Here is a 24,277-nt window from a genome sequence, read left to right as displayed (position 1 = left end):
TACCTTTTAAATTCCAATTTTACTTTAATATAATTATAGATATAAAAATTTCAATAAAACAATAGTTTTAGAAGACTTGACAAACATTGTTATATCATCATAAATCATAATAAATACATAACAATCTGATACAAAAGTTTGTAGAGAAGGCCAATTAGAAAGAAAAAAAAGAAAGAAAGAAAAGGAGTTACTACTCAATAACTAGGCTACCTTCGAAGCCAGACAAATTCTGAATAATCGTATGCTACATTGATTGTACGATCTCAAGTAAGGAAGAAAATTAGATACTTCGGTGCTTTCAGTGAGATCCGTGACGATAAGCTTTGCCTTTTCGGCCAGCGCAAGAAAATAATTTAAAGTGTCGATATTACGAACCACGGAAGCAATATATGCAACAGGGCCACTAGCATTTGGATGTTCGTGCGTCAAAAGACCGGTCAAAACTCGTACGAGGTGAGGAAGGCATGATGGATTGTAAATAATATCAGCTCCTAAACTGCAGAAAATAGAGTAAATGATTATTTCATAATATTTCTTTACAGAATCAACGATATTTTGATACTTGGTTACGTCTATTTATGCAGTACTTACATTACGTCGGGAGCAAAGCTACAGAGATTATCCTCTGATGCAGATTCCCATGGCAAACAAACGCAATGCACCTAAAATAAACAAAGAAATCGTGATTTTCAAGGCCTTGAAGAAGAATAACAAAATCAGAAAATATATATAATTAATCAGAGAGACACACGGAAAGTGTTACTGTGACTAACCATATCGTGATTTTCGAGGCTGTCTGATTTGATATTTCCTGTGCTCAGGTGGTTCAGTTCCAAGTTAACCTTCATATTTGCTAACGTCGATAGGTCGCCGTCACTTAATATCACCTGCATCATCATCAAAATCATTCAGGGAAGGCCACTTCATTAAGTTATGTATACACTATGCAGACGCGTACTTTAGATGCTTTCACATAGGATAGACAGATGCCAACCAATCCAACTCCCGAACCAACCTGTTGACACGTAAGAAAATCATAATTCGAGTAGATTCAATAACTCAACAGCCCACAAAATTAGCAATTCCGTAAGTAAAATGCATTATCTCACCTCAAAGCAACGTTTATTTGCGAATAGTTCTGGGAAAGAAAGTATAAATTCCGACAGGAAAAGACTTGACGGCCAAATAGAGCACCTACATCAACATTTACATATGCAATTAAAGATGTCGAGTTTCTCACTCATGAAATTTAGAGAAAACGAAAAACAGAGAGTCCAGTGAATTATATGCTCAATGTGCATTCGTTTTTCAATATAATAAAATGCTGGTAGAATACATTACCCAGTATCACCTTCTAGCATGTTGACTGAACATTGAAGCTGAACCTCTAATTTTCCGGACATTGGACAACTTACGGTTCCGTACGACTCTACACATGTATCAAAATAGTAAGAAGAACATACTATGATACTTTGAACTGCGAACACTTTTGAAAATAATGTATGCACAAAATCAGTCCGGAACCATAGAAAGTTACCGTAAGGGAAAAGAAACGAGATTGTTTTCAAGACTCTCGAGTTCGCTTTACTGGCATCATCATCCTAACCATCGTAGAAATAAATTTAAATACAGCAAAATAGAGAAGAATTTGGACAGTTAAACTAGGGTTTTATATCACTACCTGTAATGAAATCATATACGAAGCGTACTGTTCGTACAATTCATCCAAAACAACGCCGCCACTCGATTCGATTTCCATAATAAATTTCTTGAGAAATCTTTTCAAATAAGCACCCTTCCACTTCACATCCTGAAGAAAAAACCCCCAATTTAGGTTTTTACCAAAAATCTTCCCCCTTTTTCATTGGTTTATTATTGACTACGAGAAAGAAGAATACATACTGATTTGGCAATACAGTGGTGCCATATGCACTTCTGTACGCTCTCTGTAATGTAACCTCCGCCAAAATCCCTATTCGAAAAAAGAAATTCATATAAATAACCTGGATTTGTATTATGTCAGAAGAAGGAACTAATGAATAATGAATTACCTGGCGAAGGAGATAACGACGTCGGGTGGCTCCAAAGCGAGAAATGCAGAGACCATATGCAGGTACGAAGGGGCGGAGATGCCGAGTTCTTCTTCCGCCGCCATTAAACAAACGGTCGAATTTTCATATGATTTTTTTTTCTTCTTTCTCGAGTTCAAAACATTATTTACTGAAACAATAATAGTAATTAAATAAAGCAAAAATAACATATGGATTAGCGTATATAACAAACGCCGTTACTTGTTAACGGAACTGGAGATTCGTACACACTTTAAAAAATTACAATTCAAGTCCTTATAATATTTTCTTTTTGCACTTTGAGATTAGAAAAAGGAAAAAGAAACCAAACAGTCAAAACCCCTATTCCTGATACATTATCCGCGTAAAAAGCTTGGAGTAATCCCCCTTCATTTTCCATCGACGGCGAGGGTTTCGGAGTTTGGCCGCATTCTAAACATCGGAAACTAGGTTACGCTCTCATCATTTCAATTGATTTTCTTTGTTTTTATTGTGTAATTTCATGCTTCTTACTGCTGCTTGTTTTTTCCGTTCATTATGTGAAAAATATTGCATTTTTTTTTTCTTTGGGTGAATTTCTTGCGTTTGGTGGAGCTACTGTGACTGTTACAAGCTGAATGTATAGACAGGGAAGATGATTAAGAATATGAGAGTTGGAATTTACCTAATTTTGAAACCTCCCAAACTGAAAATACACGAAACGTCGAATGGGTTCGTAACACATTGATTAAATTGGGAGTTAGAGAAGATAGCGGAACAAAGGAGAACCGAGTGAACAAGATTAAGCAAAAATATGTCTGCTTTCTGCATTCACTTTGTACCCCTTTTCGTCATGTTAATTTTCAGGCAAATGTCTGGTAGTACCGACATTATACGATTGCCTACACACGTATGGAAGTACTCTGGTACTCCTTATATATTGTTTGTTTTAAAATGGCAAAATTGCATTTTAATTTCTTTTTAATGACCATCTCATTTGCCGTGTTGTCAGAATCGATTTTCTTTGTATATTATGATATGTATATTAAAAGATAAATGATCGTGCCCTCTGCTCTATGAGAATTATACGAAATGATTTCATTTTATTTAATTCAAATATCTTGCAAACCGAGGAAGCTGTTGGTATTGGTTGTTCATACAATTATATAATGTAGTTTGCTGGGCTAAAATTACGCCACGATTGGCATCAATTATTAGTTATTATGGTTTAAATATCAATCTTTGATTTGGTTTGTAACAATGGTGCAGATGTTTGCAGTTCTTCTTTAACTAGCTGTGGGATTATGAAGTAAGCCATTTGTCAAGATGAGTAGCTTTTCTATAACTGCCAGCCAGCTTGCTAGTTCACCTACCGCATTTCCGGCCCAGGCTTTCAAACTTAAAAAGACATATATACCCTCGTCAATTTTTTTGGGAACAAAACTTCCTAAGATCCCTCTGAAACTGACCTCTGCTACATATAAGTACCAGCAAGCTGCAACTGTCTGTTTGTTTGGTGGTAAGGGAAAAGCAGGGAATGAAAATGAGGTAAATTAGTCGGTGAACAATGTATTATGTATCTTATCCATGTATCATAAATGAAATTTCGACTTAGGTTTGTTCACACTTAATGTTGAATCTTAGTCATTGATTTTCCGACCCTTATGTGGATTTGTTTTGTGTTGTCTTGATTGTTTTGGGAACATTGGTCAATCAGTTGCTCAAGAATCAGAATCATTTGACGTTTCTTTCGTTTCTTTTGCATCCATTATGTAATAAGAGCTCCTGGATTGGTTTGTCTTTTGAAATGTGAGTTCACTTGTTACTTATTCGTACCAGGCTTCTCCATGGAAAGCTCTTGAAAATGCCATGGGCAAGTTCAAAAAGGATCAGTCGATCGAGGATCTGCTGAAGCAGCAGATTCAGAAACAAGAGTACTATGATGATGGAGGTAGTGGTGGCAAACCTCCAGGTGGCGGGGGCGGTGATGGCGGCGGTGGTGGTTCCGGTGAGCCTGAGGATGAAAGTCTTTCCGGAATGTGGGATGAGTTCGTACAAGTGATTCTTGGAACTCTCGGCTTTGTATTTCTGGTACTCTCTCTCTCTCTTTCTCTACATAGAATTCTTTCAAGTGTAATTCGTTCATGTTTATGTATATTAACTCGGAAGTTATTTTTGTTTGATTTCAGTACTTCTACATCATTGAAGGAGAGGAAATCACTGTGATAGTGAAAGACTTTCTAAAGTTTGTGTTTAAAAGACAAAAGAGTATACGTCTGAGACGTCTCATGGACCAATGGAAGAGGTTCTTCCAGAAGATGAAAGAGAAGCCAGAGTATGACCCTTATTGGTTGGAGCGTGAAATATTCAATACGAATACGGTTTACGACAGCCCTCTCAAGTACAAATTGGTCCTCCACGCTCTCGAGGCTATCGAGTCGAGATCTGATGATGAGTGATGATATCGAATTTGTTTTAAGTTCTCAATTTCAAGATAATTTTGCTATAACATATATATGGCTATGATAGCATTGTAGTTAATCTGCTCGGCAGATGTTCTGACTTTTCTTCCATGATAGGGCCTAGTATTAGAAGAAATGTGTTCATTTGTGCCATTTTGTTACTGGTGGTTCTCTCAGACAATGGGCTTTTTGGAAATTTAATTAAAAAATTGGCGGAATTTGGATTCGGGTGCAAGGCACTTTCAGTTTGTTTAAGGGTATATGTCGAGAGAGAAATGCTCGTTCGTTCATAATTTCGATTTGTTTTCTTAACTGAAATACTTGTGTGGAACTTTGATGATTGTGAGAAGGAGATTCAGCTTTATATGTACATATAACATATCCAATTGAAATACATATTTGTATTTGGCGCGAATTGATTCACTAATAACTTGACTAGTTCATCTCACTCCCATGGCAGAAAGCAAAACAAAATGATTTTTGGTTGATTACAGTAACCAAAAATTGTGAAACTAGGAAATAAAACTCAGAAAGAATACATATTGCAAAACTTAACTAGTAAGGCAATTCGTTTACAATTACTACAATTAGTAATGTGATTGTAGTCTGAAGAGTCCCAACCGAACCGAAATAACTGAAATACCAAAATTGGCCGGCTCACTATATATACATGGGTACGAGTTCTTCGGAGGAGATTTGAGGAACTAATAACAGTCCTAAAAAAATAAAACAAAAATCACCTACAAAATGTTTCGCAGGTCATGCTGAAGTAAGACCGACGTAGGCAGCAAATATGACCAACACAGATGCTACAACATATGCAGAACCAACAATTACTGGTTCCTTAATTCCACATAACTCGAGGTGGTGATGGAAGGGCGCCATTCTAAAAAATCTGTATCCCCTTCGTCGAAAATATTTCGTTGCCTTGAACAAGGATACCTGAAAAGAATGTTAAAGCACAAGGCAAATCTTGAATAAAAATATTAACGGAATATAATTTCAAATAACAGCATTGTGGAATACAGAAACATACCTGTATGATGACTGAAAGTGCTTCCAAAACAAATATTCCCGATGAAATGAACAATGGGAAGAACATTCCTGTACAAGAAGCCATGGCAGCAAGGGCCCCACCTAAAGCCAAAGCTCCGGTGTCACCCATAAATATAGAAGCCCTATACCGGTTATGAAAAAGAAAACCAACACAAGCTCCAGCCATCGATGCTCCAAATACCGAAAGATCTGATATTGATTGCGCAAATTAGAAAACAAAATTGCATACAATAATAGTTTTAATTTTAGTATTGGAACATTAAGACCATACAGAAGTAAAAGATTACTAAACTACCAGAACATATCGGAAGAACCACGATCGACATTCCGATAAATGCCAAAGCAGCAGTGCCGGCAGCCAATCCGTCAAGCCCATCAGTTAAGTTAATACCATTTGCCATGGAAACAAAACAGAATGAAGTCAAGACCGGATAAAATTTTCCGATGGAAACAAGGCCCAATGGTGCTGGTAAAGGAACCACCCTTTTCCTGAAATAGAAATAAAATTTTAACGTGTAAGTAATGTAGCAAGTCATTAGTCACTACTCAAACTGTCTGATTTCTAAGAGAGAGAAAACGCGCTAAGTCTTGCTTAATTTGACAATTGAAGACTGTATAGCACAATATGTTGACAGGTTGGTCAAATTTAGAATGGTGGCTGACATCTCGCGACAGTACCATTATAAGCATAGATATTGTTAGTTACCCTTAAGAAAAGGTTGATCAAATTAGTTACTAGAAGATATACATGCTGTAGGGCGTTGTTATGTTTGTCGTGTACAACCAATACGAGAACCACATCCCAACAGCTACCTGAGCAAACATAAACAACTTCAAATTAGAGCTCTAAAAAAAATAAAAAAATAAAAAAAAACGAAACAGCAAAACTGAAAATTGAGTTTCACCTCCAACAAAACTCTCATCCAACCAGGTAAGCCGACATTATTATTGTTGATGCTCAAGATATCGTCCAGTAGACCAATTGCAGCAAATGCAATAGTTGATAATACTGCACCAGAAACTTCAGCGGACGCGAAATTCAATACAAACTGTGCAACAATTAGACCGATTGGTATGAAATACAATCCACCCATTGTAGGCGTTCCTTTTTTGGGAGAGTGTTGACTGGGTGCCTCTCTCCTAGATATTGCCCGAAGCTTCAATATACGGAATAACGGGACACAAATATAGCCAACACAAGACACTAAAAGTACGGATATCAGAAACGGCCTCATCAAGTGGAATGGTGCTAGAGGCAATCTCACAATTCGCCACGCACACTGATCCACGAGAAAAAGAATGAACGTCGAGAACACCACAAGACCAACATTGTTCATAATTCCATAAATAGTCCTGCAAGCCAAGAGTGTCGAAAATACCAGTGTTACTACAGTTGCTAAATTCAACCTTGAACAAAGTAAGTTCATGTAAGCGAGCTTACTTTCTTTTCGTTCGTGTTCTGCCGAGCGTTGCAAGCCTGTGTGCAGTCACGGTTATGGAGTCTTCGGATGTATGCATTCGCTCTTTTGGGGTGGGTAAATCGATATCTGTAATCGGCTGTAGCATGATTTCCCCATCACTGTCATCACTTGAAGAATACATAAATTCAAACGGTCGATTATTATTATCACCCCAGTCATCGAGTGACGAAAAATCCTGCAAACGAAGAACAAGATGAATCCAAAACAAAACGGAATGCCAATTACCCGTGCTTAATTTAATCATCAACAAAAAGGTACAAATTAATGCAAAGAAACGAAGTAATACATCATCCATGGCACAAACTCGAAGCACTCCTCCACGACGGAATCGAAACACATGTCTTCGAACTCGTGATTCAAATAACTATCGGAAAAAAAAAAAAAAAAAAAAAACCTGAGAATTAATTAGTTTCTTCTGAAAACAATAAAAATTAGATACGCGCAAAATCAATTGAGTCATTTACCTTGCGATCAAAATAAGAAAATCTACTAATTATACACCGGAAATCGAACGAAACGCGCGATTTTAGGGGATTCGAGCGACAGAAACTATGTGCGAGAAACCCTACATGATTGAGATTTCTACTAGTTGTGGTACATGAAGCATGAGATTGCATGACTGTGGGAGAACAGCAGCAGTAGTCCATCACCAGCTAAGGTGTGTGAGAAGACGCACACATTTGAGTGGGAATTTTTTTTGTTGCAGAAGCATATTCTAGAGAGAGAAATGTTTTGAAGGGACTTCGAAATCTACGAATGTTTTTACCCTTGCGAGGATGGACGCGCCTCCTCTGCGCGTGACAAAAGAAGACGGGGCATTACCGGGTCGAAGTTATTTGACCCTTCAGAGCGGTGGATAGCCCAACAACATTATTTGAATTTTATTTCCTTTTATTACAGTGTTCACTTCCACACAAATTAAGATTGATATTTTGTTGCCTCTTTTTTATTTGAGAATTAATCTCTGAAATAATTTATGTGTAGGAAAAATAAAATTGAAATCAACTTTATTAATATATTATCGAAATTATAATATAACTAAAATTAATATAGTATCATATTATAAATTTTATAATTGAAATAATAAAAACGAATTTTTGAAAGAGAAATCATGAATAATACCATATGACATGTTTCATATTCCAAATATATATATATATAGTAGAACTGGGTCAATTGGCACATGATAACTTGCTCCAACCGTTTAGCCATACCTTACGGAACACAACAGTTATAACTTATATATACGCATAGTTGTACTTTTGACCACAGTCGAAAATCGAAAGGAAGCAGCAAATATCACGCATTACACAAAAAAACCCCACAGATGTTAGACATAATATTACATAATTGACACCATGGTATACTGATGTTACAAAAAGCAATCAGATATAGAAAAGTTTTTTTTTTTTTTTTAAGGTTGTCTTCAATTGGTGGTAGCCAAAGGGCGTCCCCTGCCCATCGTAAATCCTTTGGTTCCATCTGGCATTTTCGGGCCTGGTGGCGGCTTTGATGGTTCAACCCCATGACTCGTAAATCCATGTCCTGAAAAAATAATACAATATTCGGTTTTTAAAACAAGGATTTAAACAAAGTAAAAAAAAAAGAATGTTGGCGAAAAAATCGTAATAGAATTAATTACCATGTCCATTTGGACCGTGGTACTGCTGTCTCCTTCCACGTCCTCTGTTTCGACCTTTCTGCCCGTTCTTCTCTTTAGCCAAATGCACCTCGTTTTTCTCTCTCGTTAAATGATCCGCATCCTAATTACAATTTCGATTGAATAAACATCATCTTATATTCAAACTTTTCTATAATATAATTGCAGTTTCTTTACAATAATATTATCCATTTTATACGTAATTTATGGAGCAAAGGATGATTTTATAAGTACCTCCTCATTATGCAAATCATCATGGTGTTCAGTCGAGCAATGATTATCCTCTTTGACAGATGGGTCGAATGTTTGAACATTGCTAGCTTTCTCAGCCTCCGATTCCTTCCACATTTTTATCTTATGCCCCGGTTTCTAAGAGATCAAAAGACGAGAAATGGTCAGGCTCACTATTGTCACATACATTATGCTTTCCATTGCCAAAAGGAGATAAAAGAAGGCATTAGGAACAAATACCAATTTCTTGACAAACTTGACCCTTAAACCGTATCTCCAATCTTGTTCATTGTTTAAAGTTGCCACCTATTATGAATCACCACATAAGCAGAAAAAAGAAAGAAAATGAAAGAAAAAAAACATTTGCGGATTTTTTATGCAATGGAACAACAGGGAGTGCACTTCACACTCACAGCTTTCTCCGCAGCCTCCAAATTGTCGTACTCCACAAGTGCATGAATCTTCATAAAAGCATGCATCTTCAAATAAAAAAGCAGGCAAACGTAACCCAATTAGAAACAACAGCACACACAAAACGTAAGAAAAGAGAGACGTACAAATCTATATTTTTACAACTGAACAGTTTACTGTGAATTCAATTGAAAAACGTCAAGTATTTTCCATGATATATCACAAGCATAAAGAGTGTTGTGATTAGTAGTAATTGGCCAGCTCAAGATTATTTTGTTCATATTGAAGAACTCTGCTACGTTCGTATTAGGTAAACACGTAACGATAAGTAAATTTACCTTCCCGTTTATCAGCTTTTCTGCATCAGTGCACTTTTTTGGGTCTTTGGCATCATGTGGGTCCCGAACCGTAATTCTCTTAATGCTACCAGTCAGAAGTAAAACGACTTTCAACAACTAGGAAATGACAGGTTAACAGCAAAAATGTATTTATAGATTAAATTGAAATGCATACTTTCCAGCTTCACCAAACACTCGACGAAGGTTCTCTACAGAATGATCCTCCGGCAAATTCTCAACCAATACAGTGCATGCCTAGAACACAACCAAGACTTCAAAAATTCTACTAACCGAACATGTAAAATAAAGATATAATCAGAATAAGTTTTGAAAATATTACCATTGGATCCTTGATCTCAACCAGCTGAAGAGGATGAAGCCTTTTCACCCTTTTCCCATTAGAACTAACCACCTGCAGCAAACGGAAACAAACTGGCTAGTTATCTGGTCATTAAGGACAAAATTAAAGAATGGTGGTGGACAAAAAATTGTTAGAATCTGAGTAATTGTTATGAATTCAGTCACTTACAAGAACATCAGATTCCTTCAATGCAGAGACGATGAATGACATATCTCTTGTAAGTTTCTTCATTTTCCTGAAGGAAGCAATAACTCCTAAAGGAACTGCAACAATAGAGGGTTCCTTTTAGACACAATGCATGATTATCAAAACAACTTATATTATAAAAAAGAGGCAATAAAAACGAGAAGAAAATAAGGGGTCTAAAGCAAGATCACCCATCATCGTACACACACACACACACAGACAAAGAATAAGTAAGTATAATATCCCGATACATGATATTCTAATAAGTATGTGGATTGGTTAAGGTAAACAGTAGAACAAAGTTTAGCTCTCACCAAATCCTTCTACATTGTTTGTAACATACTTCATCAAAAACTTGTCATTCGGCAAATTTTCATCACTGAAGTAATACTCCACCTGCAACATAAAAAGTTCCGATAAGTTTAGGTGGACCAACTTAACAATCACACACTAAATTTTGGTTTAAAACAAAACCGCGGGATAACTATGCTGCAACAATTCGACCGTTATCAGAAACACCACAAAATATCAGAACAAGGTCAATGGCAGAACATTAAATAAAATACCAAGGTAATATAGCCCATGTAATACGCTTCAACGATGACACCAAATTCAGCAGTAATTCGGCGGAACATGAAATAAAATTTGAAGTTTTTCTAACAACAAAATATTAGGATAACCCATAAATCACAAAAACTCATCAAGTTGAATAGTTAAAATGTAATAAGATTTTAGACTTTTAAAGATCAGTTAGAAAATCCATTGGCACAATGAATTATTCAAGAAACCCAATAACAGTCACTCCCACAGTCCCAACCTAAATTTCCATTTAAGGGAGAAAGGAATCTTTTAAAAAATGCAGATTCATAGTGTGCAAAAAATTAAATCAATATGAAATACAAAACTAAAGTAAAGCAATTAAAACGGAAACAATTAGACCAAGTAACCTGCTCAAGTTAAAATCCTACTATAATCAGCTCAAAAAACCCAAGAACAACCTCCATTAATCATCAATTGACAAACTTCAATAACAAATGCATATTAAAAAGAACAAAATACCAAATCGATACCCTTAAAAGGCATCAAATCAATAAAATCGGCAAAAAGGAAAAAAGTAAACGAGTTGCCTGCTTGATAATTTTGCGGCGTAGATCATCGGAGAGTGTGGGAGACTGTGTCTGGTCCGACGGCGGTGGGAGGTGAGATTCGGTGAGCTCAGGGGAACCGACGGGGGAGAAATCGGGATGATCGTCAACATGATCAAAATCGTGATCGGACGGTGGAGATGAAGAGGTGGGAATTGGAATCTCATGCCCATGGTTTGGTTCCATTAAGAGGAGAGAGAGAAAGAGAGAGAAGGGGCGTCTATAATGGAGAATGGTAAATCCTCCCGCTCTTTTCTTCCCCTTTTCTTCTTTCTCTGGAAGAAATGATTTTCATCGAGGGGTCAAAATATATACAGTCCTACTTCATGGTTGGGCCGCCGAACGGAGAAATTTTCAATTTCTTTTTCTTTTCCACAAATTTCTTTTTATTTTCTTTTCTTGTTTATTTTCAGTATTTTTTCTTTATTTGATTTTGGCAATCTTTCATTCTAGTAATAGACGAAATATAACGAGGTTTTTACATTTCACTTTTTACAAGTGTTTTATTTAAACTTGGAATGCTAGAAAATAATTTTTCATTTTCCTTTCACCATAAAATAATTTTTGGATAAATCACCGTCACCTTCTGAGCGAACAAATAACACTCATCGAACAATTTTCGATGTCAAATTTAGTGGAATCTTTGAATATTCTCCAATTTTTCATTATTAGTCTTACCTTCCAATGTACTAATATGCAAGCCTTTAATAAATGCATCATGATTTGGATACGTTCAACTCTACAAGTATCCAATGAGCCTTACCCTTTTTCCTTCTAACAGTTAGTAAAACAATCAAAATAATGCAGATAAACGAAACAGATAGCAACATGATTTATCGTACACTACATCAAATCGATATTTATTCGAATACCTAATATATAATCTGAAAACTCATAGAAAGTGAAAGCATGTAATAGATGCAGTGCTACTACCAAGCTCATCAAGTAGAGAAAGGGAGAAAATCGAGGTCCAAATTAAAAAAAAAAAAAAAGTTTCGAAACATAGACGAGCAAACACACTGCCATCACAATCCAAGGGCGTGAAGCATGATAGCATTTTGGGCGTGCATTCGGTTTTCAGCTTGGGGGAAGACAATGGAATTCGGGGCTTCTATAACGCCATCAGTAACCTCAACACCTCTCTCGGCAGGCAAACAATGCATAAAGTACGCTTTGGGACCCGCCAATTTCATCAGCTCCTCGTCCACCTACAAATATTACATTTCTCAAAAATATAGAATTTGACTTTGCAGATATTACTCTATGAATATCTCTAGGAAATTGTAGCGTTACGTACCTGGAATCCTTGAAAAACTTTACGGCGGTACTCAGCTTCTTCTTTCTGCCCCATGCTAGCCCAAACATCTGAATAGACAACGTCGGCTCCTTTTACGGCTTCTTTTGGATCAATAGTTATTTCTATTTTGCTCACTCCAGCCTTAATTGCATTCTTAGCTGTCCTTGCGTCCGGTTCAAAACCTCTAGGGCACGCGCAAACGAAGTGGAAAGGTATGACGGATGCCAACATCAGCCACGAATGCACAATATTGTTCCCATCTCCAACGTACACAACCTGAAGATTTGCGAAAACATTGAATGTTTGTTACAATTTTTAAGGTGGGGAGTTGGATTGCAAGAAATATCTGTAAAGAGAGGCTAACCTTAGTCCCCTCCAGTTGACCAACGTGTTCAATGATCGTCAGAGCATCAGCCATAATCTGACAGGGATGGTTGAAGTCTGTCAAGCCGTTGATCACGGGAACAGATGCATACTTAGCAAGATCGAGAATGTCCTGCGAAATGGAAGGAGGGTTGTTGTAACGTTTGCAGTTAAAACATAAGCAAGACTATAGGTTAGTTGGTAAAAGTAAAAGCAACGAAGCTGAAGGAACCTTGTTTCAATTTACTTAATAACCCCTATATGCACGTGTGAGTGTGTGTGATTCTGTGTTTGTTTGTGAGAGAGGGATCGAGTAAAAGCTTGAATTTGAACTTATGGCAACAAAATTACGAAAAAAAAATAAAAAAAAAATTATGGGGCAGTCAAAAGTGAAATGTCCTTAACTGAGAACTCACCGGCATACCTGATGAGCAAAAACGCGTGCCATAATGATATCATTATAGCCAGAAAGAACACGAGCAACATCACGAGTTTCCTCCCGCTTACCCATCTGGATATCATCGGGCCCTAGGTATAGGGCATGCCCTCCGAGCAAATGAAATCCAGTCTCGAATGAAACTCTTGTCCTCATAGATGGCTTGGCAAATATCATTGCCATAGTTTTCCCTTTAAATGGGAGATATGTCCTCTCTCCAGATTTAATTAATGCTTTGACCTCCTTTGCTCGATCTAAGATCTTTAAAATCGTGTCCTTGTCAAAATCACGGATGTTAAGAAAATCCTTCAGACCTGCTTGTGCTGAAATATCGATACACTATTAATATTTGAACGGTGGAAGTTTGTAATACCGGTACTAAACTAACTATCAATCAAATGCGGTCACGTTGAGGAAACATGCACCTGTTTCAATATGCTCTCTAATGGCAAAGATTAATGATATTGGGATTACATGAATATTACGAAGGAAGTATCTCAGAACTTTGAAGCACGAAGAATTATCTCAAACAAAGAGAAATTGCCCATAATATCTATTTTTTTTTTTTGTAGGTAATCCAAAAATGCCTTGTAATTATCAAGTAACAATGCTTGGGGAGCTCAATCAATAATCGTGGAACGAAAGACCGAAACAAAAAAAAAAGACAAGGAAATATAATTAACTATCACATATCCAATTACCACACAAAATGAATAAGCGAAACGATTTTGTTACAAAATTAAATACGGAATTGTTAAGTGCATTTTTCGGCATAGAGATGAACACAAATATAAAAAAATTCAAAAAAATCCTGACAAAATCTGGAGATCAGTAAACAGAAGCGCCGGAAAACAATAATTGATAGACCTTTAAGATTAGCAGGAGACGAGGGCGGCGCGGAAGAAACAGTTTGGCACGAGATTCGTCGACGGATTGCAGGAGCGGCCAGAGACACGGTGGAGAATCCACGGAGGTTTAGAGCGGCGCGTGAAATAGACGAGGATGAAGAGAGAGAAATTATGTCCGGTGAGGAGACGGAGGAAAGGTGGCAAGAATAGGCCGCCGCCATTGATTTCGCCTGAGTGAGTTTTCTCAGTGAGTGTGAATGGGGTAGGTTAGTGTGAGTTGCGACTGTGGTTGTCAAAATACTCTACGACGTCGTTTTAAGATACAAGGATTTAAAACTATATATTCTTTTTTTTTTATTATTATTATTATTAATAATAGAAAACCGTAATGAAATCAGTTGTCAAAATTCTCTACGACCCCGTTGAGAAGATACAATCATACAAAGATTTAAAACTATATATTCTTTTTTTTTTTTTTTTTTTTTTTTATTATTAAGATGTAAAAACCATAATGAAATCAGAAAAGGCAGTTTAGCGAAACGGGCCCAACTAACATTTGGGCTTATACCAGAACAAAGGGCTTCATTTGGGGCTTAGAGGTGAAAATCGGAATAGAATTTCCGATTTTGCCAATTTCGATTAAAAAATACCCGAATACGAAATTGTATTTTTCATTTTGATTTTTGAAGTTCCGGATTCCGATGCTTCCGAATTTATTTGGAACGAAATTGGAATGATATATGAAATTATCGAAAATTTCAATTTTCGATCCGTTTTTAGTTTCGAATATTTCTACGATTTTTCGAAATATATAATATAATTTTATGATATATTTCATATGAAAAATATAAATATTGAAGGGTCAAGTAAATTAAATCTTTAGAAAAAAGTAATGGGTATCAAAAAATTTATATTGCATTTTTTTATAAGGAAATCTATGATTCAATTTGTTGGTGCTATCCTCGAAGTGATTGCTTCATAATATTATCACTCGGAACTGGATGTGTCCGTTTGGCCGGCAAATATAATGTCAAGAAAGTGAATAAATGGAGTACCTTAAACTATGCAAAGACTGCTGCACCGTTTTATTTATTTTCATATTCATAGCTAGGTGTTGTATTTCATTTGTTGATGCATATCAGTAACTTTTCTTATAGGATAATCTAGATAAGGAACTCGAATCCTTATAACTCAACAAGTTGGGGTCTGTTTGTTGAAAAAGCCTCAGCCGCTCACCGCTCAAAGTCTCAAAGTTGTTTGTATGAAACCGTGGACAAAGTGGAAAAATGCAACTTGATGAATTTAGCAATGATTTCGTCCGAGAGGAAGAAGACTCGTGAACGCGTTTTAAAAATTTGAAGCTTAGGAAAATTTATATTTTATTGCAACTACAATAGTTTATATTGCAATAAATGAAATCCATTTTTTTGTTAAACATTTTTCATTTGGGAAATTTATATTTTATTGAGACTACAATTGTAATAAATGAAATTCAGTTTTTTGTCAACAGGAAATACAACTTTATTGGATGTATTACAAATGAATGAATCTACCCTTATTTATAAATTCCACCCCATCAATGGATGGTGGTGATCATCTTGATTTAAATGTTATAATTTAATTTCTACGATCTCATATCAAATATCTACAAATGAACATCTTCTAACTATCTCTAATTTAAAGGGAGGATTCAAAAAGATCTACTAGAATCCTTTACTATTGGGCTTAATTGAGTATCCTTCGTCTTGGGCTCACTTAATGGGTCGACTGTAACCGCTTGATTTCAAGGCAAAATGGGCAGCCCGTGACATTCCCCCAATCCTAATCCGGCGACGTCCTCGTCATCTCGAACACCTTTAAAGTTGAGGGATCTGTCTTTCAACAACTGCAACGTATTTGCACCCACACTATTTCAGAAGCATGGATTCGAGCGGCATTGTGCGTGAATAAAACATGATGGACATTGATGGCTTAACAAATAACCTAGTAAGCATTTTTTTTTTTTTGAACAAAAGTATTTCATTACCAACCAGCAAAAGTTACATATTACATCAAAACCAGGGATTGGTTACAAAAGTTCATAATGGATCTAGAATAAACAACATTAAGATCATTACACAAAAGATCAACAAGGAAGCTGGGACAAGAGTCAAAAAGCAAAAGATCATTATCCTCCATAGGGGTGAGTTCGGGACGGGATTTCGGGAATTCGGGATTTTCGGGATCGGGGTTTCGGGATTCGGGATAGAAATTTCAAATCCCAATCCCGTCCCAAACTATTAAATCCCGGTTATATCGGTATCCCTAAATATTTCGGGAATCGGGATTGGGATCGGGAAATCCCATATTTTGCCTAAAAACTAAGAAATATTGCATCTTTTTTCCATTAGTATTATTTTATATACTAAACCAACTTGAATATATTATATACATACTATTGTTCTTGCCTTATTTATTTTTACCACAAAACTTGGAACAAATAATATTTTAAAATTTTAAAAATAAGTTGAAACAATATATTTTATATTGTATTTCTCATCTCCTTGACACTATATATATATATATATATATATATATATATATATATATATATATATATATATATATATATATATATATATATATATATATATATATATATGTGTGTGTGTGTGTGTGTGTGTGTGTATTTTTTTTATTAGTTTTTTTTTTCTTTTTTTCCTAATTCGGGATTAAAATATCCCGATCGGGATTGAACCAATTCCCTAATACCGATCCCGTATTTGTTCCTAATCCCAATCCCAAATCCCGTAATCCCGAATTCCCGAAGTTTTAGTCCCAAATAGTAAAATTCCGATCGGGACGGGACGGGATCCCGAATCCCGATCCCAAATGCCCAGCCCTAATCCTCCATGGAGGTCCCTTGTTTTGCAAGAACGTCAGCACAACTATTTAGCTCCCGATAACAAAAGTTAACTACGACGTTGGTGAAGTGGTGCAGCATACTTTAGAAGTCCTCAAGGAGTGTTCGGAGGCTGTTGTGAGGAGCTTCCTTCCTGTTAAGACATGAGATCAGGAAGGTTGAGTCAGTTTCGATACAAAGGTTGTGAATATCAAGATCTTTAGCATATCTAATACCCGCGCATAAGGCCAAATTTCAGCTTTGTTATTGGAAGCATATCCTATGCTTTTGGAAAATGCCATAATAAAATTACCTGTGCAATCTCTTATAATACCTCCAATACCTGCCTTACCTTGGTTGTTGATCGAGGAATCATCGATATTTAATTTAAACCATCCCTCGGAAGGTGGTTGCCACTTGATGGTCAGATTGAGCTGTTCTTTTTTATGGTGGTTTGGAGTAGTAATAAAGGAATTAGAGGAGCTCCATAATAGATGAAGGTTAATCGGTTTATTTTTGAAAATAAAGGAGCTTTCCAAATAAGCCAAAAAAATGGCCGCAGTTCGAGTAGAAGAAATGAAATTATTGGAGAGATGATGAAATAAAGCACAAAAGTGACTGTTAGGGGATGTGTTCTGGATTGACAGTCTAATAAAAATATTTCTGAAGACTTAGCATTTAGAGAAAATGTGGGAAGATGTTTCGGGTTCTTGCAGACATAAAGAACATATATTGGACTCAATACATTTTCGTTTATAGAGGAAATCAGCAGTAGGGAGACAGTTATTCGCAAGTTGCCATAAGAAAAACTTAATTCTATGACTAATTTTCAGATTCCAAATGGAGTTCCAAGGAAGAGTAGGAAGTTGACTAGAAAATTTGGAAGACATAAGCCAATTATATGCACTCTTCAGAGAGAATTCACAATTTTTCGTATGAGCCCATCTGATGGTATCGGATATATTATGTAAAGGAATGTAGGTAGCAAGGATTTTATTTTTAATAAAAGTAGGGATAAGATGGAGGATCTTAGACAAATCCCACGTTTTAGTTTTACTGTTAATGAATTTCGAAACTTTGTACTGTTTCATATCAGTAGGGATATGGTTGACGTAATCAGCAATGATTAGATTATCGACCCATTTATCATACCAAAAATTAATTTTATCTCCACTAACAACTATCCAAAAACAAGAAGATCTAAGGTCATTTAAGGTTTTATATATGTTTTTCCATAAGATACTACGATAGGGTTTAGGTTTGGCAGCATGGAAAAAATTTTTAGAGGGAAAATACTAGTAAGCATCTGAATTCAAATAGTGTAAATAATAATTTTAAAAGGGTTTATTAGGGATAACCCCCTTGTTCATATTTTCTAATGAGTTAGATCCAATTAATTTTTCCCTTTTTGAGATACACCCAAATTTGCCAACTTGACAAAATATATTATATAATTTCCCTTTAATACCCCGGTTTTATTTTTGAACGGCATTTATTTCCTTAACTACGTGATATGAGATTTGCTGATACGTTGCCTGAAATCACGGAATAAATTTACGTGAGTTTATTGGTCGTTTCTATCAAATCGTGTATAATCTGTTTTGAAGATTTTCTCCAGCGTTTCATCGTTTTTCTATCGTCTTTGAAGATTTTTTCACCGGCGTGGAAATAGGATCGGATTTGAGCGTTCATTGTTGTACGTTGTTAAGCGGGTATGAATGCGTTTTTTTTCGTTTTTTATTTTCGATGTATGTCCAGGGTTGTCGTGTACGGTGGTTAGACATTTTTAAGAGTTGTGTTGATACTTGATTCTATTAAGTAGAACGTTTTTTAACAAAATTACGTCGTCACATATACATCGTTATTTTTGGCTGATGATGATGATGTTTGTTTGGAAGAGGATTCACAGAGTTATAAGAGGATGGTTCACGCAGTCGGACCAGAGTTGTTTTATTTGAGCGTCGTAGTTGGTTTATGCAATAATCGAAATAAATGTCTGCTGTGGTCGAGTTCATGAGTTTGATCCATATTGATAGTTGGTTTATTTGTTTACAACAGTCGATTTTAGTGTGCTCGGTAGTACATTAAAATATATTTCGTAGTCTTTTTTAATTTAGCGTATGGATTTTTGCATTTTAAGTTTATTTTTGATGATATTAATGTATTGTCATTCAAATGTATTTGCAGTCTATTTAATCATTTTTTAGTATTCTGCATTTTTAATTTTTTTTCATGATTTTAGGTTTTTTCGATGGCGAATTTCGTATGGATTTTGTTGAGGTTTGGTGGGTTGGTTGCTATAAAGAGGTGTTTACGATGAAATGACTCGGTAAGTTCGGTTAAGTGTTAAACCGTTGTAATACAGTAGTATACTATTATGAATACCGTATGATACTACCATTATCATTTTATTATACTATTATGAGATTATTAATGTACTAGAGTTTTTTAACTCGACATATTGGTTTGATTGTGTTATGATGTGTTTTATGTATTTTATCAAAACCCTAGATTGAAATTATGAGATTATTAATGTACTATTTTATTGGTTATGTTGGAATAGTTTACGTTGGTTTTGTTCTCAATGTTCTTGTCATTTCAGTGGTATATTGTTTGTAACACAATTTCATATCACTACTATAACCGTAATATAATATCATAGCAGATTAATGTACTATATTGAAATTATTAATATACTATGTGGTTGAATAATACGGGATCCATAGTCGATTAACGAGATCCATAGTCGAATTAGATCAATAAGATAGTCTATTACATGATATAAGGAAAATTACCCTAATTGATTAGTATTTCAAACAAACATATTATTCAGTTTCCATATATATTATTATTTTTTCATATATATTATTATTTACCCTAATCGTTTTAATATAATAAGGAAAATAAAGAGGGATTTGATATTTCAAAAGGTAAAGTAACGGGATTTGTGGGATTTGATTGAGGGTACTTATGTAATTTAGAAAAGTTTGGGTTTTTATCAAAATGTCAAATTTAAGTTTTGATCTACCCCTATTATTTGAATGTCTAAGGGGGTTATATCTAATAGACCCATTTTAAAATGTGATTTTCAATTATTATTTATTTTTCTGTTTTTATTTTTTAATTTTGGATAAATTACAACCACCCTTGAGGTATGATCAAATTATGGAAAACCCCTCATGTTTGGGTAATAACAAGCACCCCTGAACTATAAATCTTGTTATACGTCCACCATTGCGGTATCAAATTTAGTGAAATCTTCTACATTTATATGAAATATTTTCAATTATGTACTCGTTTCGAGCTCCACGTTTTGATGCAAGATGATAATGAGATGTGTTTTTTGGCTTGTATATATCAGATTGTGGTGCATCAAAAGCTGCATTTTTGCACAAAACGAGTACAAACTAGAGAACATTACACGGAAACTAGAAGATTTTGTTGAATTTAACACCATAATAATGGATATGTAAGAAGATTCATAATTAAGGGGTAATTGTAATTATCAAAATATTAAGATTTTTTTCGTAATTTGATCATATCTCAAGGCTAGTTGTTATTTACCCTCGGATACCCAATCCAACGGCCTAAAAGGATTGTTTTCTCACATTTTTCATAAATCATTAGGAAGTATTAAAAACATAACACAAAGAAGATCCGTGAATGCGGAAATTAATATTTTATTAGCATTACTACTTTTATACTGCAATAATTACATTCAATTTTTTGTTTACCTCTTTTAATTAAAGATTTTTTTTATTATTATATGATTAAAAAAACGTATACATTAACAAATATTTATTGAAAATGGAGAATTTTAAGTTATATTACGAAAGATCAGCTGAAATACCAAATCCAAAGACCGGTTTTCACCTGCATCTCCTTGCTAAATCATAAACATGTCATCGTATAAGATAGGATTTCTATACCCTGAAATTGAAGCTCGCCCAAGAAAACAACCCTAGTGGACTACACTCGAAGTAAAAAAATTATATCGGTTTCAGTCTTGGAAATTCATTAGATCGAAACATCACTTTTAGTGCAGTTTTCTCAGTTAATATCATATTCGTTTGGATGAAATTTATTTTCTGTCGTGATTAATAGACTCGGACCGAATGAATCGAATGACTAAAATTGGGGACTCATGCGCGGGACTCTAAATTGAAAAGAAGATAATATTATATGGTTTCAAAATTATTTTAAAAAGAAAATCACAAATCACAAACACGTATCCCATCATCAAGACAAACACTTACCCCCCGATACCTCAAACCAAAATGAGAACCATGAATTGATAGCCCAAGAAAACAAAGATCAACCCCAATCCACCGAGCCCGACCCTACTTGACCCCGACTGTTCGACTCTTACATCATCGACCACGGGCCCACACAAAGAGCTCATATCATCGGTTCTCGTGTTGTAGTAAACGCTGTAGAACGCGACACGTGTCCTCTCAGCCTTGGCGGTGAAGTTGAGATCCTCCTTCTGAAATGTGGAGTTCGAATTAGGGGTGTAGTGTACGTTTTGTGCCTGATCCCCGGCGAAGGCCATAACTGCCAACGGCTGCTTGCATGCGTCACCTGCATGGCCCAACGAGAACGTCAGTCTGTAGGGCTTGTTTGGCTTTGTTTCCACCATTTGTGAGATTATGCCTTCTTTCCCGGATAGCAACTCGATGGCCCGCTTGCCACCCGGGACTGAGTAGTGGGTCGAATCGATGAAACGAACCGCTCTGTTTGATTCGACTATCCAACCGGGTAGCGATGACGTGTCTTCGTCTAGGTTTGTGGGGAGCAGTACCCCGAGTGACTCGTTTCTGAATATCCATGGCCCTTCTTCAAAATCCCCATTCACAACTGCGTTATCTGTGTATGACGTGGCATATAAGAGCTAACAATTTATTATTGGACAAATTACGGCCACCCCATTACCTAAGAGGTAAAATTACGAAAAAACTCCATATGTCTGGGTAATTACATATTGTTTTACATGTCTACCTACCCTTACGGTGTCGAATTTACCTAATAAAAGAGGGGGTTTTTGGTAGGAGAATACATATGTGAATGGTGTAATTGTAATTACCCGAACATGACGGGTTTTTGCGTAATTAAACTTACCTAAGGGGTTGACCGTAATTTGCCGTTTACTATTTCCTATTTTTAGGGAATTACACACAGTTTAATAAAACGGGCCGAAGCCCAACTGACCTTTGGGCTTTTCTGGGACGAATAGCTTCTTGATAGCGACGTCGTCAATGATGGGCCCACAGGTGGGGTCATCCTCCATGCCCGGATTTCTGAAAACCACACGCGCCACCTCACGCTCCGCCTGAAAGGCCCACGCGTAGGAATCCCAGCCCTGGACGCTGTAGAGAGTCTGGAGATCTATGGTCTGCGAGGCGGGGGGAACGGAGACGTTGAGTGACTCCAGCTGGGCGCACGTGCGGGCGGCGCTGAAGGTGATGGAGTAGAGGGCGCCCTTCTCCACCGTGATTTGTTGGCTGATCTCGGCGTCGTTGCCGAGACGCGCCGCGTGTGCACCCTGCGGTACGATGAGGATCATCCCGCCCTGTTTCTGCCCGGATTCAACCAGCTCCACCGTGCCGTTGGTTTCCCAGCTCGGTATTGCGGTGGGGCCGCCGGAAAATCCGGCGTCTGAGGAGAAGCCTCCAGAAGGAGGAGTCTCGAAATCTCCATTCACAAGTGAGCCTGCAATAAATATTTTTTTATTTTAATATTATTATTTTAATTACACGTATTGGAAAATGAAAATTAAGATGAAAATTAGTCGTAATTGGGCTCATTAGATGGTATAGGAGCAAGACAAAATTGGAAAGGGCCCATGAAATCGATTTCACATGGGGATGTAGATTAATTTATGGGCTTGGATAAATAATTGGACCGGGTTCAAAAAAATTCAAGAAAATAAAATAAAATAGTGGGGGTGGGGAGTGTATAAATCTTAGCTGTTGAGCGTGTTGGGGCTCGCAAATCTATAAAATTGCTCTTGTCCCATTCATTGTCTACAGACCAGTCTTTTCATCATGTCAAAATAAGATTTAAAATAATAATAATATTAATAATAATAATAATGGAAGACTCTTTGATATTGGACAAATCCATTCAATCTGCTGGCAAGTAAATGCATTTGTTTAGTCATTAGTTTAATATTGGACAATTTAGGAAAGATGATCGCGTACTTTGAGTTCTGTAATAAAAATCCCTCGTTGATTGAGCAATGACCAATAAATTCGAACACAGGGATTCCAACTTAATTTCGCAGGTTCCAAATAATCAAGTATTACAAATATTTATTTTCATGAGAGAGAGAGAGCTTAATTACCATCTTCGACAACAGCAGCAGCAGCAGATGAACAAGCCAAGAAAAGCAGGAAAACAGAAGCCCATCTGCATTTTCTTGAGTTTAAAACCATCTTTAATGCTAAATTCTCACTCTCTGTGTGTGTTTGTGTGTGCAGTACAGCACAGTACTAGAGAAAGAGAAAGAGATGGAGAGAGAGAGAGAGAGAGAGAGAGAGAGAGAAGCCAGAAAAATGATGAGAGGGAAAAGACGGGGCAAACTGTCTATTTTATGCCAGAAAATGATAATTCCATGTTAGTTTTTACTGCTAACAGTGATAAATCAATGTTTTTATTTTAAACATTAATTATTTTCAAGAAAGCACAGTGTTCGCATCTCTACATTCTCTACATTGGAATTGATCAAATAATAACTCAATCCCTTGCTTTAATATATATTTTATTGGTAATTGGGGTATGTCTCTATATTCTCATGGTGGGGTCCACTGCTCCATGGATATTTCTTGAAAGTATTAAACAATTTATGCGAGAACCTCTTGTGACTTTGACTAATTTATTGACCATTTTGGTCCTTTCCTTTTTCAATTTTCACTACCACTCAATAATACTTTGATGCTCGAACCCTAATCCTAAAGCCTGAACATTATTATTAACATTATCATTTGCTTGGACTTTTGATCATCGGCTTCGGATTCAAAGTTATGTCAATTAAAGTCAAAAGTATAAGCTTTTGTAATGTAATATGCGCAACT

The 24,277-nt window shown here is 36.1% G+C and overlaps 6 protein-coding genes across 6 annotated transcripts; 1 reads left to right on the top strand and 5 right to left on the bottom strand.

Annotated features, from left to right (window-relative positions):
- Positions 1–65: 65 nt before the first annotated feature.
- LOC105962441 (S-adenosyl-L-methionine-dependent methyltransferases superfamily protein) lies at positions 66–2,230 on the bottom strand. The gene is made up of 10 exons (XM_012986744.2): positions 2,052–2,230; positions 1,903–1,972; positions 1,682–1,810; positions 1,538–1,601; positions 1,342–1,429; positions 1,110–1,194; positions 959–1,015; positions 774–887; positions 592–662; positions 66–496 (listed from the first exon to the last, which is right to left on the bottom strand). The coding sequence occupies exons 1-10, from the start codon at positions 2,153–2,155 to the stop codon at positions 202–204; spliced, it is 1,077 nt and encodes a 358-aa protein (XP_012842198.2). The 5' UTR covers positions 2,156–2,230; the 3' UTR covers positions 66–201.
- A 74-nt stretch (positions 2,231–2,304) lies between these two features.
- LOC105962458 (uncharacterized) lies at positions 2,305–4,646 on the top strand. Its single transcript, XM_012986761.2, has 4 exons — positions 2,305–2,519; positions 3,318–3,596; positions 3,888–4,139; positions 4,238–4,646. The coding sequence occupies exons 2-4, from the start codon at positions 3,375–3,377 to the stop codon at positions 4,505–4,507; spliced, it is 744 nt and encodes a 247-aa protein (XP_012842215.2). The 5' UTR covers positions 2,305–2,519; positions 3,318–3,374; the 3' UTR covers positions 4,508–4,646.
- A 403-nt stretch (positions 4,647–5,049) lies between these two features.
- On the bottom strand, positions 5,050–7,820 carry TRANS11 (translocase 11). Its single transcript, XM_012986760.2, has 8 exons — positions 7,512–7,820; positions 7,334–7,411; positions 7,008–7,222; positions 6,472–6,919; positions 6,315–6,379; positions 5,862–6,055; positions 5,547–5,755; positions 5,050–5,452 (listed from the first exon to the last, which is right to left on the bottom strand). The coding sequence occupies exons 1-8, from the start codon at positions 7,692–7,694 to the stop codon at positions 5,270–5,272; spliced, it is 1,575 nt and encodes a 524-aa protein (XP_012842214.2). The 5' UTR covers positions 7,695–7,820; the 3' UTR covers positions 5,050–5,269.
- A 442-nt stretch (positions 7,821–8,262) lies between these two features.
- On the bottom strand, positions 8,263–11,804 carry LOC105962459 (la-related protein 6A). The gene is made up of 11 exons (XM_012986763.2): positions 11,362–11,804; positions 10,549–10,630; positions 10,217–10,311; positions 10,028–10,099; positions 9,863–9,942; positions 9,688–9,772; positions 9,352–9,417; positions 9,179–9,244; positions 8,942–9,076; positions 8,690–8,810; positions 8,263–8,592 (listed from the first exon to the last, which is right to left on the bottom strand). Exons 1-11 carry the CDS (start codon positions 11,563–11,565, stop codon positions 8,474–8,476), a joined length of 1,125 nt encoding a protein of 374 aa, XP_012842217.2. The 5' UTR covers positions 11,566–11,804; the 3' UTR covers positions 8,263–8,473.
- Positions 11,805–12,144: 340 nt separating this feature from the next.
- On the bottom strand, positions 12,145–14,644 carry OTC (ornithine carbamoyltransferase). Its single transcript, XM_012986764.2, has 5 exons — positions 14,343–14,644; positions 13,464–13,798; positions 13,041–13,172; positions 12,677–12,952; positions 12,145–12,587 (listed from the first exon to the last, which is right to left on the bottom strand). The coding sequence occupies exons 1-5, from the start codon at positions 14,542–14,544 to the stop codon at positions 12,405–12,407; spliced, it is 1,128 nt and encodes a 375-aa protein (XP_012842218.2). The 5' UTR covers positions 14,545–14,644; the 3' UTR covers positions 12,145–12,404.
- Positions 14,645–21,365: 6,721 nt separating this feature from the next.
- On the bottom strand, positions 21,366–23,929 carry LOC105962461 (choice-of-anchor C domain protein, putative (Protein of unknown function, DUF642)). Its single transcript, XM_012986765.2, has 3 exons — positions 23,548–23,929; positions 22,413–22,913; positions 21,366–22,070 (listed from the first exon to the last, which is right to left on the bottom strand). Exons 1-3 carry the CDS (start codon positions 23,636–23,638, stop codon positions 21,472–21,474), a joined length of 1,191 nt encoding a protein of 396 aa, XP_012842219.2. The 5' UTR covers positions 23,639–23,929; the 3' UTR covers positions 21,366–21,471.
- Positions 23,930–24,277: the final 348 nt, after the last annotated feature.

Source organism: Erythranthe guttata, chromosome 13 (genome assembly GCF_056151865.1).
Source record: "Erythranthe guttata isolate IM_541 chromosome 13, IM_541, whole genome shotgun sequence".
Lineage (NCBI taxonomy): Eukaryota > Viridiplantae > Streptophyta > Magnoliopsida > Lamiales > Phrymaceae > Erythranthe > Erythranthe guttata.
Note: the sequence above shows the minus strand (reverse complement) of the source record. Positions and strands in the feature narration are given on the sequence as shown.